The 17,236-nt window shown below is 45.5% G+C and overlaps 1 protein-coding gene across 2 annotated transcripts in view; it reads left to right on the plus strand.

The window, feature by feature from the left end:
• Positions 1 to 17,236, plus strand: part of LNX1 (ligand of numb-protein X 1) — a 113,987-nt gene that overhangs the window by 16,021 nt on the left and 80,730 nt on the right. Inside the window, exon 2 of one of the 2 annotated variants that reach the window (XM_070396578.1) lies at positions 711 to 1,196. In XM_070396578.1, the coding sequence (XP_070252679.1) occupies positions 805 to 1,196 (392 nt within the window). In that variant the 5' untranslated portion in view covers positions 711 to 804. Of the gene's footprint in view, positions 1 to 710; positions 1,197 to 9,381; positions 9,711 to 17,236 lie in introns of those variants that run through there. The other variant, XM_070396586.1, reaches the window with a different exon arrangement.

Here is a 17,236-nt window from a genome sequence, read left to right on the forward strand (position 1 = left end):
GAACAACAAAGCAATGCTTCTCTCTCTCTCTCTCTCTCTCTCTCTTTCTCTCTCTCTCCCCCCTTCCTCTCTCAATCTCTAAAATCAATAAATAAAAATAAAAATAAATATTTATTGACTGATTTTCCAAGAGACTTCATAGATTTTAATAGGTATGTTGATAACTCCATTATTTTGAATTCCTATACCAAAGGAAAATACATATCATGATAGTATTCTATTGGTTTGAAATGTATATATATATATATATATATATATATATATATATATATATTTGAATAAAAGAGTACTATTAGAACAAAGCCAAAAGATCCCTTATAGGAGTGATAGATTTCAGTTTCTAGGCCAATTGAGCTAGACTGTAGACAAAATGAATTCGATAGCAATACATACAAGAATACTAACAAATATTTATTGAGCACTTTCTACATACCATGCAGTAATGCCTCTTCTAGGCACTTCTCAGATAGTACCCAAATGATTTTTACCACACCACCATGAGAAGGTTAAAGGTAAACATTATTCCCTCTGGAAAGATGGTTAAACTGAGGCATAATGAGGCAAAGTGGTTTCCCCACGGCCCTGTCACTCAACGCTGGCCTTCTGCATCAGAGACCGGGTCCTTATCTACAGGCAGCATTGTCTCATGTCTGTAACACAGGGTCTTCCGTTTGCTGTGAAAACAAAGATGTCCTCTTGTTCTCTTTTAGGTTTGTGGGTGGCTCCTAGAAGATCTTGATTGCCTCCCGAGGAAATAGCGTTTTGCTGGATTGGTTTCCTGTCATCCTGTCCCCCCAGTCAACCATGAGCCAATCAGATCCTGCTGATGACCCGGATCCCAGCCCTGAGCCCCTGTGTGTGGTGTGTGGCCAAGCCCACTCCCCCGAGGAAAACCACTTCTACACCTACACAGAAGATGTGGACGACGACCTCATATGCCACATCTGCCTGCAAGCCTTGCTGGACCCTCTGGACACTCCCTGTGGACACACCTACTGCACTGTCTGCCTCACCAACTTCCTGGTGAGTAAGGACTTCTGCCCCCTGGACCGCCAGCCCCTGGTCCTCCAGCACTGCAAGAAGTCCAGCATCCTGGTCCACAAGCTCCTCAACAAGCTCACGGTGACCTGCCCATTCGCCGAGCACTGCGCCGAGGTACTGCAGCGCTGCGATCTCGAGCATCACTTCCAAACCAGGTATGGCCTCTTCCTCGCAGATCCTGAGCAGCCCCGCCCTCCAGGGGCAGCTGGGACTCACCTGTTCCTGAGGGCGGGGCTGTCTCCCAGGCCCTGGACGCTCTGTGCGAAGCTTTGTTTGTCTTCTTTTTTGCAACCAATGAGAGGACTCCTTCAAAATAAGTAACATGTTAGGTGTTATGGTCAGTGTAAGGAAATGGCACATGGTCGAGTTATGTTATGTATGTGTTTACAGGGCTTTTCTCTTTTTTTTGGTGGTAAAATAGACATAAGATATAAGTTATCATTTTAATGATTTTTAAGTGTACAGTTCAGTGCATTCACATTGTTGTGCGGCATCCCTCACCGTCACCCATCCTCAGAACACTTTTCATCTTCCAGAACTGAAACTTTGTTTCCGTTCAACAAACACCCCCTCTCCCTCCCCTCCAGAATTGGTATCGTGATTCGACTTTCTGTCTCTATGAACTTGACTATTCTAGGAAACTAGAAAAGAGGGACCATTCGGGGTTTGCCTTCTTGTGGCTGGCTACCTTCATATGCGTGCATTTTGAAATTCGAAAGATGCCGGAAAGGTCTGGGAGCAGCTTTCTCTGAGGTTCACGGTCCCCAATAAGATTTCCAGGTGGGCATTGCTTGTCTTTTCATGTAAGGAAAAAAAGAGTCTCCTAACGTGACCCACAATTATTAGAACTTCCTTTGTACAGGAATTGGCAAAGCCCGGCTGTTCTTTGAAGAGATATAAGATATTTTCAACTAAGGATGAAAATGAGAAATTTAGAGAACTTTTTTCCTTTAAGCGAATTGTCCTATGAACTTTTCAGCCAAGGTGCACACACTGGCAGCAGGCCGATGGTGTGGCCGGCCCTGCTGGTGGGCTCTGTCCCCTGCGCCACCTGCCCGCCTCTGATTTTGTCCACCTGCATTCTCATGTTCTGGGCATTCCTCAGGGCGGCCCTGGGTCTTGTTCCACATGAGGTCCTCTCTTAGGACAGTTAAGGTGTTTAGCAAAGTGTAAACAGTAAGCCACAATTCTTTTGTAAGAGGAAATTTGGAAGCCGGTGTTTATCTTGGTTTCTGTCATGACCAGAGGCAGGTGCCGATATTTTTTCTAAAGGTCACATTCCTTAGGTCATGAATCTGTCTTTGTCTTTGGGGGCATGCCGATTCTCTAACATGAAGTTTGCCTCCAAAGCAATGGCCTGGGTGTAATGCTTCCCACACGGTTCCATACCAGTTACGTCAGTGAACTCGTTTTTCTCCCCACGACGGAGAACCAAATGCATCAAACTCCGGTGCCTGGGTTGCCTCTGACCCTCTGTTATTGTTGGTATTTAAGCTAGGATGCTCCTCTTCTCTGATTGACTGGAAGGGGGTGTGGCTGGAGGAGGAGATAGGGAATCTATCTGTGACCTCTGCTTAAAGTTTTACCCAGGTAGGAGAGGTATTGTCTGGAGGGAAGTAGGCCTGGGGTCAGAGGTGAGGTAGGAGCTGCAGATGCTGGTATAGAACCGGGGCCAAGACGGGAGCTGAGAAGGCCCTGCTATTCCTATGTTCCTGGGTTGTTGCAATTTATACATTTGTGTTTGGGTTTCCATTTATTGCTCTAACAATTGATTACAAACTTAATGGCTTTAAAGCACAAAAATGTGTTAATTTACAGTTCTGAGGGTTCTAGGTCCAACCTGGGTCTCAAGGTGTTGAGAGGGCTGGTTCGTTTTGGCTGTACAGGGAGAATTGCTTGACCTACCTTTTCCAGGTTCTGGAAGCCATCTTCCTTCCTTGGCTTGTGGCCCCTTTCTCTATCTTCAGGGCCAGCAGCATAGAACCTCTCTCTCTTTCTCTCTCTCTCTCTCTCTCTCTCTCTCTCTCTCTCTCTCTCCCCCTCTCATTGCATCTCCTTCTGTGACTCTGGCCATCCTGCCTCCCTCTCATGAGGGCACTCATTACATCCACCTGGATAATCAGGATCCTCTCCTCATCTCAAGAGCCTTACCTTGGCCACCCCTGCAAATCCCTTTGGCCCTGTAAGATAGCAGATTCACAAGTTCTGAGGATTATTAGGAGTTGAACATCTTGGGATGCTCATTATTCTGCCCACCACAGGAGTTTTTCAGGAAAAGGGGGGGGGGGGGGGGAAGAGAGAAGGAAATACATGGAGGTGCTCTCTGGAGAGAAAGTGAAAACCCAGCAGGTCCCCTGCACCCCCTCACCTAGAGCTGATTTGGGGCCCAGAATGTACTTTTTAAAAAATCGAGATAAGATGGCACATGGACCTAAGGGCAAGGCCAGAGCAGAAGTGGGGCAGGGGAAGGGCTGGGAAGAGGATGTTGAGGACTTGTGGGGTTTCCAGGAGGGAGATAGCACAAGCCTACCTAGCTGTTCCAAGTGGGAATTTCATTCACCGCCCATGCAGGTTGTGTGGCCCACACGCCTCAAGGAACCCTGGGATAAAGGCTTAATGAACCCTCAGCTGAGAACGGCATGCACATTGGGAAAACAACAGTGAGGGGAAAAAATGCAAAACTAATTAAAATCACCTCTATGAGCTGTGGCCTTGGAGCCCTTCACAGGTGCCCATCAGCAGCTCTCTGGAGGGAAAACTCCCACGGGAGGAGGCACGGTACCTCAGCACGTGCTCTGTATCCTCTCCACACTTCAACTTCCTAAGTAGGTTGAAACCAACATTTCCAAAAATATGGTGCATGTTAGTCATCAAATGCTTAATATACACTTCCTCTCCTCCCAGCCCCTGGGCATTTTGTTGGCAAGGATGAAGAATTTGGAGCTAATCCAGAACCTAAGTCCAGAGCCCTCTTGGGCCTTAGGCCTGGGCCTGAGCCAGTAGACCGCCTCTTCCTCCCCTGAGAAGGGACATTAAGATTAAATAGTTATCCTCCGACTGGGAAAACTAAGAGGCAAGTGTTTCCTTACATTTCTGTGTGAGGCCTCCAGGTTGGTGGCTGCCTGCAGAGGGGTGTTGTCATAGGTTTGTACTAGAAGATTGCTTTGTTTATCAATTTTGCATCTTGGTTTCAGGATTTAGATGTAATGAGTTTAAAAAATGTTCTTTGGCCTCTGGCACTATATGAATGTAAACTTTGCAGGCAGAATCTACCTACTATGGAGAACTCAGCATTAATTCTGGTTGAAAACCACTTTGCGACTCAGAGGAGCCCACACACTCCCTACCAGTGTGTCCAGGAGAGCTCAGTCCTGAGCATCATGGGAAACTCCATAGTTAGGTGTATCTACCTGTAAAACGAGAATTGGCTCTTTAATTAAAAGATCTGGCAGAAATAACCACATCAGCAATGTTTTCATTCTCTAGAAAGGACCATCAGGTAGAGAGAAATGTTTTCCCCGTCAGCCAAGGTCTCGGTTTATGGGCTGTCCATAGGATCGTGCTAATAATAGCAGTCCACTTGAGTCAGGGATGCAGGCAGATGGCATCTCATCTGTAAACAAATGCTGCCTGTCCTCCCCAGAATTTGTGTCATTTATAAACATTGTTATCTAAGCACTCCAGATCCTTAGTTGAATATAAACCCTTAAGGAAAACATTTAGGACGGACTGTGGGTGTGCATGACTGGCTGGACCAGCAACTCCTTGGACCACTGTTTCTGACTTCAGACTAGAGAGCTCTTCTATGGGAGTAAATCTGGGCATGTGAACTAATGTTTGAAATCCTCTGGCTAATTCTGTTGGCTTCTGCCCTCTTAGATGCTTGCAGACTCCCTCACATGGGTCTTCTGAAAGAATTCCCACGAGGCTGATGGGCTTGTCAAGTCAAATGGCAGCCTTCCTAACCAAGGGGCATTGCCAGCAGACATAGCCAGGGCGCCACAGAGGGCCAGTTCAATGCATCCCTCTTGGCCCAGACCATCAGGGGGTGTATGGAGGAGGCAAAGCTTTCACTTCCTTGATCCTGAGTGGGAGTGATCTTAGGCTCAAGACTACATCTTTATTCTGTAATATCATCATCTGCGTCTGTAATATTTATCAAGATCCACAATAGACCAGGCCCTGAAAGAAGAAAGAAAAGTCTATATGAGCCATGATATCTGCCTCTGAGGAAATGACATTTTAAAGGTAAAAGAGAGAAGTTGAAAGCACACCCACACTGAATTGTTTCATAGGACAAGTCACTGTGCCCTTAATTTCTCTCTTATGGAAGACTAGAGGCCTGGTGCACAAATTCGTGCATGCGTGGGGTTCCTCAGGGTGGCCTGCGGATATTGGGCCCCAGCGCATGTCCCCAGGCTCGCAGCCCCACAGCCCCACAGCCCCACAGCACCGCAGCCCCGCAGCACCGCAGCCCTGTAGCCCCGCAGCCCTACCTGGCACCACGCCATGGCCTGGTGCTGCCCCTTCACCTGCTCCACCATCCCATCTGCAGGATGATCGGTTGGGGCCTCCTGCCCAGCTCCCTCAGTGCCTGGGAGCCGGATGGTGGCCCCACCCACTGCTGCCACCGCCACAGGTCCCCATCTGTGCGGCAATCGCCCCCTGCCCCCCTCACACCTGCCTTGGCCTGGCACCACTGTCCCGCTCTCATTGGGTTCCCATCAGGGCCAGCAGCGCCTCCACTGCCGCCCACTGCCAGTGTCGCCAACACCCACCGTGTTCTGTGCCACCCCTGGTGGTCAGCGCACATCATAGCAAGCGGTAGAACTCCGAGTCTCCCGGTCGAACTCGCAGTCAAACGACTGCCCAAGGGGACAATTTGCATATTAGGCTTTTATTATATGGGATAATAGAAATGGGAGATAATAACGCTGCCTCTTCTTAAGTACTTACTAGCATGAATAAAGAGATCTTTGTTCACTGTTTTGAAATCAGCCCTGAATGAAAATCTGATACAATTGGCACACCTGACTGAAGGCTCTCTGGTGTTATTTTGTTGATTGACTTTGCACCCAGTGTCCTGGAAGTTTCTTCTCCAAAGGCCTACCCTGGAACCTCTCTTGACCTTTACTTCTATCAGAGGCCCTTTTCTGGAGTGTGTTCAGTCCCACACAAGCTCAGCTAGCTGTGTACAGTGCAGGGAAGATTTTACTGCTGGACTGAAGGTCTGGGGGAGTGTTACCCTAGGGGAGGTAGGTAAGTTACAAGTCTGGTTGGTCGTTACTGCCTGGCTCAACATCTGCCTATAACCCTGACATTTATCCTTCATGTAACTTTCCTGCCCTGAACCCAATGTTTTCCTGGCCTTACCTAGCCGAGAGCTACTAATTTGACTTTCCTGGGCATGGAAGGAATGAGGTAATGTTTCTGCATTACCTTTGACAGAACCATTGAATCTCCATCAGACTGTGCTCCAAGCAATTATTTAAAGAAATAACATTCTCCTGGGTACTCATCCCCAGAAATCTTTCTTACCTTTTGTTCCTTTTTTCCTGGTCATTTATTATCCATCTGTATAGTGCTTAACCCCTACCATGGCTCTTATAAGTTTGAAGTCCTGTTTTGTTAACTTGTCTCTGATCAAGAAAGCTAGCCCAAAAAATTGACTCTTTGAGCCAAATTCTTTTTGGTTCTACAAATATTTATTATCTACTGCGTTCCAGGTACTATGGTGAGGATATGATGAAGAACATGATCAGTAGAACTCCTTCTTCAAGGAGTTCCCTGTTTAATGAAGATAAAAGAGAACAAAAACTAGGAGGTGGTAGGTGATACCTGAGATGACATTTAAAGGATAAATAGGATGTAGACAGTCAAGGATTAGGGTTAGAACTGTTTACTGACAAGTAAACCACAGAGAAATCTGTGACCATTTAAAGGTAGAATTTTTATTCCCAAGGGATTGTATTAGTTAGGATTACATCTAATGGCAAGTTAGAATTACATCTGATGGCAGGTATTGAAAATTCAAGTTATATTGGTTTAACTATTAAAAGTTTTCTTTTTCTGACTTAACACAAATTCTGGAGGTAGGAAGTCTATGATGTTGGCATGGTGCCATCAGAAATCTAGTATCCTGCTGCTTTTCAGATTAGCTTTCATTCTTGAGTTTGTCACCTCATGCTCTCAATATGGCTGCTCAGACTCCAGCATCACATCCAAGTTCCAGGTAGGAAGAACAAGGTAGGAAGAATAAAACACGAAGGGCAAAATACAATGTGCAGATTGAGACTCCATTCCTTAAAGAGCATTCTTGGATGCTTCACCTAATAATAAATTTCTGCTTTTACCTCATTGGCCAATATTGTATTTCATCTGTGAGAGAGGTTAAGTGCATTATCACCATGAACAAAACTTGGGTTCTGTTAAAAGGAAGAAGAAGAGATTAGATATTAGAGATTAGGCAAATGGCAGTTTTTGCAACAGTGATGTAAGAACAACAAAAACCAATACCTTCACTTTTATATTGCATTCATATCCATTAGTGAATTTTATCCTCTTGAAATGCGAATAGTGAAAGGACAAGCATTCTTATTTTTTTCACAGAGACTTTGAGAGGCAACCTGACATGTCCAAGTTGATAAAAAATGTAATCCAGTATACTCTGAAACCCACATGCTTTCTTATACACAATGCTGCTTATGGGTTCTGAGCTATACAGTAGAGCATGTCTCAGGACACTGTGAAACTCCACAGTCAGGAAAACACTGTAACATGTCATGTTCCTCATGTACAGGAGGAAAGAAAGGACAGATGAGAATAACAAAGTCTTTTGGAAATAGGTGCTGAGCTGCCAGCTAGGCTCATTCACTATCATTAGTAATTATTATTAACAATATTTATAACAATAGCTAACACTCATTGAGCCCTTTGTTCTTCATAGGCACTATTCATTCTACCTTCATAAAAATACTATGAGGAAGCCCTATTATTATTGTTTTTCTTTCACTGAGGAGGAAATGGAGGTTCAGAGAGGTTAAACAACATGCTCAGTGTCACACAGCTAGTATGTGGTAGAGTTCAGGTTCAAACTCAAGCCTGTTTGGCTCCAGCATCTAAATACCAAACCTTACTTCCTTTTTGCTGCTTTTCACCAGCTCTGACTCACTCTTGCATACCAGACTTAAAGGAAATGGAATTCAAATTAGGGCCTCAACAACATTCATTCATGTCAAGCTTTATCAAGGCTGCTTACCTTGGATTTAAACTGTAGAAATTAAATCTGCACATTCTAAGAGTCTACTGTATTTAATCTATTTTAGGCCCGCCTCAGGAAAATGCAGATCGCTGATGCCAAATTCCTACTTCCTATATGATTTATTGCAGTTGGTCTCATCCTGTAGATTTTTCTCTGGTCTTCCCAGCAAGTGTAGTTTGCTGTGATTGCTTGGTTGTTATTAATGAAATTATCTCTCTAAGCCATTTCTATTAAGATTCAGGCCTGGAGTTGGCAAAATGGATGTTGATCTTCTTGAATATGAAGAAGGAGAGGACTCCTGGGGCTTCTGTGGCATTCCGGAGCTTAGGCCGGCTTAGATGTCCTACTGCCGAGTTAATAGTATAGTCTGGAACCACAGATCTGAAAGCTAGAAGAGATGATGTGGCCCAAGCTGGACCAAGCAAGTGAGGCATTACTAGTTCCATTTCAAAGCTGAGATGACTGAGGCTCAGGGGCTTAACTGAAGTGCCTGGGTCCTACAGCTAGTGCCAGAGCTTATTTCAGTCACTCAGCAGAGAGGGAGGGACGGGGGCCGTTTTCCTCACAGAACAGCAGCCTGAACATTGTTTGGACAGAACTTCCTTTCTATCAAGGCTCTTTGTTTTCCTCAAAGAGAATAATTTTCAAAAATTAGCAAGGAATCCACCCCTTCTCTCATGTCTGTCCGAGTAGTCAGGGCAGTAGGCGGTAGCACACCTTCAATGCATGTTCTAAACATACACTTAGAGGCGAGTTGGTTGGCATATCGTCCTTCCATGTCGCAGTATCTGCAGGCTCACTGTGAGCTCAGATCTCCAGCCTGTGTTCCCAGGCTGCTGACTCCTCAGTGTCTTCCTCGGCAAGCTGGAGGACAGCCTTGGTTGTTTGCTCATTCGCGCCGTGGGCCTGAACATGCCATGCTCCTGCCCTCTCCCAGCACAGTTCAGCTTCCAGCCCATCTGCTCCCGGCCAGTGATGTAAATGTACCAGCTGCTCCTCAAGAGCCAGTCAGCATCCTGCAGGAGGGGCAGGTCCCTTTCCCGGGCATCAGCCTGCTCACTCTCAGCCTAAGCCCTCTCGCCAACCATGGTGGGACCCTCCGTTCTCCTGTTTCCCTGTCTGAGAATCACAGGGTGCAATCCTCTTACAGGCCCATGATTTATTTATCAGAGGGCTCGATTGAAGGGCTCTAAGACTCCTTATGGTCTACTGATTGTGAGGACATGGCAAGGTTTATGTAAAGGGGCTGGGCTGGGCTGGGCCCCTGCAGCTGACAGAGAAGGTGGCCAGGAAGAAAGCAGCACACTGCTCAGAAAATGAAGGCGCTTCTGTTGCTGGTCCTGCCTTGGCTCAGCCCTGCCAACTACATTGACAATGTGGGCAACCTGCACTTCCTGTACTCAGAACTGTGAGTCCCCCGGTAACTATGCCTGCCCGGGTTGGTGTGTCGGGGGTGTTGGGGATGGGACCTGAGTCAGTTCCCGGCTGGTATGTTTGTTTAGAGGAATAAATTCCACATGCACTGGATGCACTTGGACAAATCACCCTGCCAGCCGGGGAAAGCAATGCTCGGCTGTCCGTGACTTCACAGAAAAACACGTCTTTCTGATGTGGTGCTTTCCCAACGAGGCATTTCTTTCCTGCTTCTATGCCAACGCTGCTCTCTTTTGTACTCCGCTTTCTCTCAATAGATGTGTCTTCTGTTCCTTCCATAAATAGAACCTAAGAGCAGAGCTTGCACGCACAGATCTACAGCCTCTCTCGGGCACTTCTCATTGAAACAGATATCATCCCTTTCTGAGACTGTTGGTCTCCATACCTGAGCCACACTTAGTGTCAGCACAGGGGAAAAGTAGCCCTATATGTAAAAAATACTTATCCATTCTATTTTTATTTGGGGTAATCTTTAAACATAGGGGAAAGCAGGAAGAACTGTGTAGGGAGCACCCGTATTCCTATCACCTAGATTTAATGATTAACATGTTGCCACCTTTACTTCATTTATTTATTCTTTACTGAAGTGGTTTGGAGTACTTTGCAATCATCATAACATTTCACCTCTAAATACTTCACTATGTGTCTCTAAGGAAGGAAGACATTCTTCTATGGCCCATGTCTGTTTTATAAGAGGAAGTGACTCATATCCCCAACCTCTACAATGATATTTTTCTGGCTCCTCCTCTTAATAAGCTTGGAAAGAGGGTTGCAGAAGGATGTGAACAGCTTCTAGCAATCATATAAAAAGTGCTGCCGGGTGTGCCTCCGTGTTTTGAGCATTTGCAAAAATGTATTTCTTACTAATCAGACTGGTAAAAATAGGAAGGGTTGGCTTCTGTGTAAATTAGAGTCAGTGGGCAAACGAACAGAGGGACTCTGACAAGGGTTCCTAGAGCCCAGACTAGAAAAGCATGGCTGATTATATTTAGATAGAGATGCCTCCATCCCCATGAATCTGTGGTGATCACCAGGCCTCTTTTGTAATTAGCCAGACTTGCCAATTTGTGTAGCATAGTAGGTGCTCAATAAATGCTTGCTAAGTGGAGGAAGGAGCAAATGACCTAGGACCTTGGAGAAAGGCCATCCATTCTGAGGGCTCTACATTTCAGGATTATCTGGTCCTTCCTCATGGGAATGTAACTCCACTCCACCTTAGATAAGAAGGTTCAAAGAGAAAGTACCTGGCGGAAGCCTGAATAGTGAGCACCTCTGGGGAAATACGGACCTCGGGGAAGCTTTTCTAGAAAAATAGACAATGGCAGAACTAACTGGGGCTGTGAAAGTTCCCTTCCTCTCTCTTGCTGAATGCTGAAGTTGGTGTCTCTGAAAGCTAGGGCCAAAGCCTCCCCTCCCCCCACCCATCGCCCCTTCCCCACCTACGTCCTTGTTGGCTGCTGTAACAAAATACCCCACAGTTGGCATCCTAAAACCACAGAAATCTGTTTCCTCACAGTTCAGGAGGCCAGAAGCTTGAAATTAAGATGTCAACAGGGCTCCTATGAAGGCTCCAGGTGGGTCCCTTCCCTGCCCCTTCACTTTTTGGTGGTTCCAGTCGCTCCTCGGTTTGTGACCACATAATTCCAATCTCTGCCTCCACATCACCTTCTTCTCTATGTTTTCTCCAATTCTGTCTATGTCTCCTCCTCTTCTTCTGAGGACACTTGTCATTGGGTTTAAGGCCCACCTGGATAATCCAGGACGATCTCATCTTGAGCTCTTTAGCTTAATTGTAAGGACCTTTTTCCAAATAAGGTCACATCACAGGTTCTGGGTGGGTAGACCTATCTTTTTCAGTTTTCAGTGGGGGTGACCATTCGACCCACTGCAGGTGCTACTGAGGAGCCTGTCCAATGAGGTCCTTTCAGTTTTATAGCCTCCTGGAAGGGAGGCTTTCTCTTCTACAGGTTCGTGGGTCAAAGGCAGCGTTTCTGTTGAATAGTTGAGTGGACACAAGCAGGCTGTTCTTTCCAAAATGTGAAGAGACCCAGGAAGCACGGTGCCAGGAAACCACCAGGACACTGTTCCCAGACTAATTTGATAGAACTTTCTGGGAGGCTTCTAGTTGCTGGGGATGCTGTATGAGAGAAGCGTGTGCCGTTTTTACCTGATGCTACTGGTGACAGTGAACTAACTGGTGAATTAAGGACGCATTTCAGGTACTGTGGCAAGTGCACAGCAGTAAGAAATTAGGCACACTACTCACCCACAAGGAGCTGACAGTCTAATTGAGGAGATAAAATGTATACACACAAGTTATATACACAAAGTCTTTAAAAAGAAGGGTAGGTAATAGGTTGAGAAGAGGTGGAGATGGTTCACTTCAGTGAAATTAGTCATGGAATCCTAGAGAAGTTGGGGGTTTGAGCTGGATCTTGATGTAATTAGGAAATAGACAAAATCAGGGATGGAAAGAGAAAGCATTTCAGGCGAGGGAAATAGCGCAGGCAAACAGGCTGTGAGGAGGTGGCTGGGGTTGGTACCAACACTTTGGGAAATGGCAGTGGAGAGCAGTGAGTGGGGCTGCTGGGCCCGTTTGGCAGTCTCGGGAGAGGGCTACTGGGTGGGGGCTGCAGGGCCCTGAGATGGAGACCCTCTCTCACCACCGTGGGCTGCTGGGATCTCTGAGGCAGGGGACTGGGTGGAGGCTCTGGGAAGCCTGCCTTCCTCCTGCCACCGTCATCTGAGTGGGATTCTCTCGGTCTATCTATCCTGTCCCCTCAAGGGCCCAGCTGAAAACCTGGAGCTAATCCATTTAAGCATGTGGCCGTGTGGGTGGGGGGCGCGGGAAGGGAGCGGTTGTTAAACTCAACTGCCTACAGCAAGCATGTCAAACTCAAAGGCTAACACGGGCCAAATAAAGGTTTAAGTTTATGTGGGCCACAAAAAAAAAACAAAAGCTTCCATTTTCATAGAAACGTAGGCTTATTTCAGTAGAGACATGTTGAATACAAAGGGCTGAAATAAATGAGTAATCATTAACAAAATCATAGAACATTTTAATAAAAATTGATATTTTTTTCTTGAACACTAACTCACCAGACAATGAATAACTGCACATTTAATAAGCATAATGCAAATAAACCTATTTTTCTTGTTCTCCGAAAGCGAAATATTTCCTGTTGCACACACCAAACATGTCAGTCCAAGACTAATGGCATGGCAATCGGCTGCTAAAATATTCACTGCTCATATTAGTGGAGAGAAATGGTGCACCTGCGTGTAAGGGAAATGAATGCAACACGATTATAGTAATCAGTCATTAGCAAACACTGTAGTTAGTTATTAATAATTATGTATAACAGGATATTGTAAAAATTAAGTTACAAAATTTTTATTAAAATGTTTCTTACCATTATATTGGCGGGGCCACAAAAATATTCGTTGTGGGCTGCATGTGGCCCTTGGGCCACGAATTTGACATGCTTGCTCTACAGCAGCAGTTCTCAACCTGTGGGTTGCGACCCCTTTGGAGGTCGAACGACCCTTTCACAGGGGTCGCCTAAGACCATCGGAAAACACATATATAATTACATATTGTTTTTGTGACTAATCACTATGCTTTAATTATGTTCAATTTGTAACAATGAAAATACATCCTGCATATCAGATATTTACATTACGATTCATAACAGTAGCAAAATTACAGTTATGAAGTAGCAACGAAAATAATATTATGTTTGGGGGTCACCACAACATGAGGAATTGTATTAAAGGGTCGCAGCATTAGGAAGGTTGAGAACCACTGCTCTACAGGAACCAGGCAGGCACTATTTAAACATGTGCATCATTTGAGTATAAAACAAAAGGAAGTGGTGGCCTCTCTGGTCAACTGCAGAGGACATAGTAGATAGAGGGGTGGGCAAAAGTAGTTAATAATAATAAATAATACAATAATTCATAAATAAACAATAATATAAGAATAAACTGTGTTTTGAGTACTCACAACTGTAAACCTACTTTTGTCCATGCCTGTATATACAGGGTGTCCCAAAAACATGTATAAACATGTACACACGCTTTAATAGCTGATAGCTGTTAAATGAAAAGGAAATGTATGTTAATAAGCACTGTCTTTATAGTTATATTAAAAATGTATACATTTTTGGGGACATCCTGTTTATAGTGTCTTAAGACATTCAAATTCAATTTAACACAGAATAAAAGAAAAACACCTTGTCCAATCCAACTTTGGCCTTGCGTGTGTAACCCCAGGCAGCTCCTTCTCTAAACATGCCATTGCCACCTGTTGCCATGACCCAGAGAAGAGTGACTTCCACAGGACAAGCCAAAAACAAGAGTATTAGGTGTGCAGTCCAACCCACGGGTCAGGGAGCAGGAGTCTGGGGCTGCTCTCGGGAGCTGCAAAGAGCATGCCATGGGATAAAGGGCAGTGCTGTCTTCCCTACAAACCCTCAAAGTCTTTCTCAATTTTCTTGACCCCAAAGCAAATTCAGTAAATAGGTTTTCACTCTTACGGGCATGAGCACAGATACCGCCTTCTCATCTTTCTGGGCCTATTTACAGCCGCACATATGATAAAACTTTTGGGTGAAGTCATTTGAGCAGGTTGGATTCTGAGGAGAACCCAGATAAGAACTGAGGGCCAGGTTTGGTTTTTATTTTTTTGAATATATATTTTTATCTCTCTATATAAAAGGCTAATGTGGTAAATGTCCGACCGTCCGGGTAATGACATCACATAGCAACTCCCGGCTTCCTCTCCTAGCGACTAGCCTCCTTGCAGTTTCTTCAGCCCAGGAACACCCAAGTAGAAACATTCTATACTTTAACCAAATGTCTGTGAAGCTTTTTCCCGTGCTCATCTCATTTGATCCTCGCTGAAGTACTGGAGTAGGTAGATAGGAGACTCAATGGAAACCTATTTTCTTTTCATTAACCGGAAAACAGAGATTTAGAAAGCTTAGAAACTTGACCCAACTGAAAAGAAGCAAGAAATGGTGGACCTTGAAAATGATTTCAGGTTTTCTTACTGCGCAGAATATAGTCAAACACTGCTGCAGTTAAATATTTTACCCTTTGTTTTCCCTGCGTGATCTACAATAATAATCTGCTTTGTGTTGATATTTACTGCTGTGTTGCTGACAATTACCTGAAAGAGAAGTTGGGGTGCTTCACTGGGCTGGAAAAAATTTAGCTAAATCAGAAAGCAGTTCTAATTAAGCAAGTTTATTCTATATCTATTCTATAGCTATAAAAGGCTAAGTTGACTCACACATGCACAACACATATAACACTCTCGCTGGCCAGTTGCATGCGTGTGTTTCCATCTGTCATTGTCAATCTTGAATTTGGTTGACACTTCTATTATAAAGGGCGAATAGTGATATTAAAATATTTTTCTAATTAATTTCCTTTCATTGTGCACAAATTCATGCACCGGGCCACTAGTATTATATATATTGATTTGAATATATATTGATTTCAAAGAGGAAGGGAAAGGGAGAGAAAATAGAAACATCAATGATGAGAGAGAATCATTGATTGGCTGCCTCCTGCACATCCCCTACCAGGGATCAAGCCTGCAACCCAGGCATGTGACCTGGAATCAAACCCTGACCTCCTGGTTTATAGGTCAATGTTCAATCACTGAGCCTCACTGGCCCAGCTGGATTTGGTTTTTAAATTGTAGGTGCTTGATCTCTAAATCAAAACTAACTAACAGCTTTGGGCAAAAACTTTGGTGGTGGCATCCATGTTTCTTCTTAAGTTCCCCAGGTGATCCTTATGGGGTCCATCCCATTTCCATTCTTAACAAATGATCCCAGGTGATCCTCATGGGCACTGCAGCTTAAGAACCCTTAGCCGCAGCAGCTCGGCCGCCACTCACCCTGCCGTCCCCTGTGGAGCAGCCACGCTCGCTCTCTGCGCCTCCTCTGTGCTATGTCATCAGCAGCCTTCCTGCTTCTCTCTCCACCAGGTCAGTCCTTACGGGGAGAGCTTGGGAATGTTAACATCTGTACACCTGGCTCTGCACCGTTCAGACTTAAGTTGAACTGAGTGAAATGAATTTGCCTTATATCTTGGCCAATTCCTAAACGTTGCAAGCTTCAGTCAAGAGCACCCTGGTTGGGATTCTGTGGAAGGGATTGTTATCTTGGGGATAAAGTGCAAGCCAGCCTCCTCTGAGGTGCTGGGGAAAAGCGGCACCGTGTTCAAGTACCTGAGATGGTTTCTCTGGCCAATGAGCTCTTGAATCTTTTGTTTAGTAAGAATTCCGGAGAAAACCTTAGAGTTTGGTGGGTGGTGAGCTGCATTTTATGGAACATACTCAACTCTCAAAAGGCATTTACAGAAAATTTAAAAGGCTTTTCCTCTTTCCCCCACCTTTGAGATTGCTAGCTCTGGCACCCTTGGAAATACTTCTTACTTTTGGGTCATATTCTGGTGGATACTGTGTTTATGCCCACAGCAGAAAGTCTGACTGAGTTTTGAGTGGGTGCATAGTAAGTGGGAGCCCTACCTTTTAAAGTAGATACCTGCCCTTTGTTTTAGGGACCCAGTTATCAACAAGACAGCCAGGCAGGGTCGCTGAAGGATGACGGGTCCCTGAAGCCAGTGCTGCTGCCATAGCTGTGCGGCTTCTCAGAAAGTCAGGAAATGCTGGCTCTCTTTCTAGCTTACAGGCAAATAGTTTTGGTCAGTAAATGTCATCACCATGAGCAGTATCCGTGCCAGTATCTGGAGAGAAAAATTACACTAGTTCCCGACCCCTATAGAGAGAGAAGTTTTAATTGGGGAAGGTTTATTCCCACTGGAGTTCTGTGCTGGGAAAATTAAGATGAGTGACTCTGATTTTGCAACTTGAATCAGTTAGGCCTGTGGAAGAACAAGGTCTCCTGGAGAAACTGCCGAGAGCACAGGAGTTAGGAGGCAACCCTGTGTGCTCCTTCCTGGGTAGTGGCTGGGGGAGGGGGCGCAGAAGTCAAAGACACAGCCTTAGGCCCCCGAGTCCAACCACCCACCTCCCTGGCAGAACTCTCTCAGACCAACCTGCACAGCACCCCTCTGACATATCACTGCACTGTCATATCACAGCAAGAACATTCATTCTGGGGCTCACAGGCCAGAGAGCGCCTCACCTCACACCGCAGGGCGTTCCAGACATCAAGTGAGAGGACTGCTTGCCTTACTTTTATAGCTCACTCTTTAGGCCCTGGTCCGACGGCTCCATTTCCCTCCACTAGGTCAAGGCCTAGCCTAAGAAACTTGGTTTTCCCCCTGCTGACTTCAGGCAGAGTTGGGCCAGGTGTTGGGCCAGAAACTGCTTAAGCTGGGAAGCATCTTTTTAAACAGCTTTGTGCTAATCGGAGACCCACGCAGGCACGTCCAGATTGTTGCCGTCGAATTCTTTCTCGCGTGACTGAGGAGGGAGGGGGGATGAGTGAGAGGACAGTGGGGTTACCTCGGCATCTGGTT

This window comes from Myotis yumanensis, unplaced genomic scaffold, assembly GCF_028538775.1.
Source record: "Myotis yumanensis isolate MYYU_CA2020_CCGP unplaced genomic scaffold, mMyoYum1.0.hap1 SCAF_1, whole genome shotgun sequence".
NCBI classification, from domain to species: Eukaryota; Metazoa; Chordata; class Mammalia; order Chiroptera; family Vespertilionidae; genus Myotis; species Myotis yumanensis.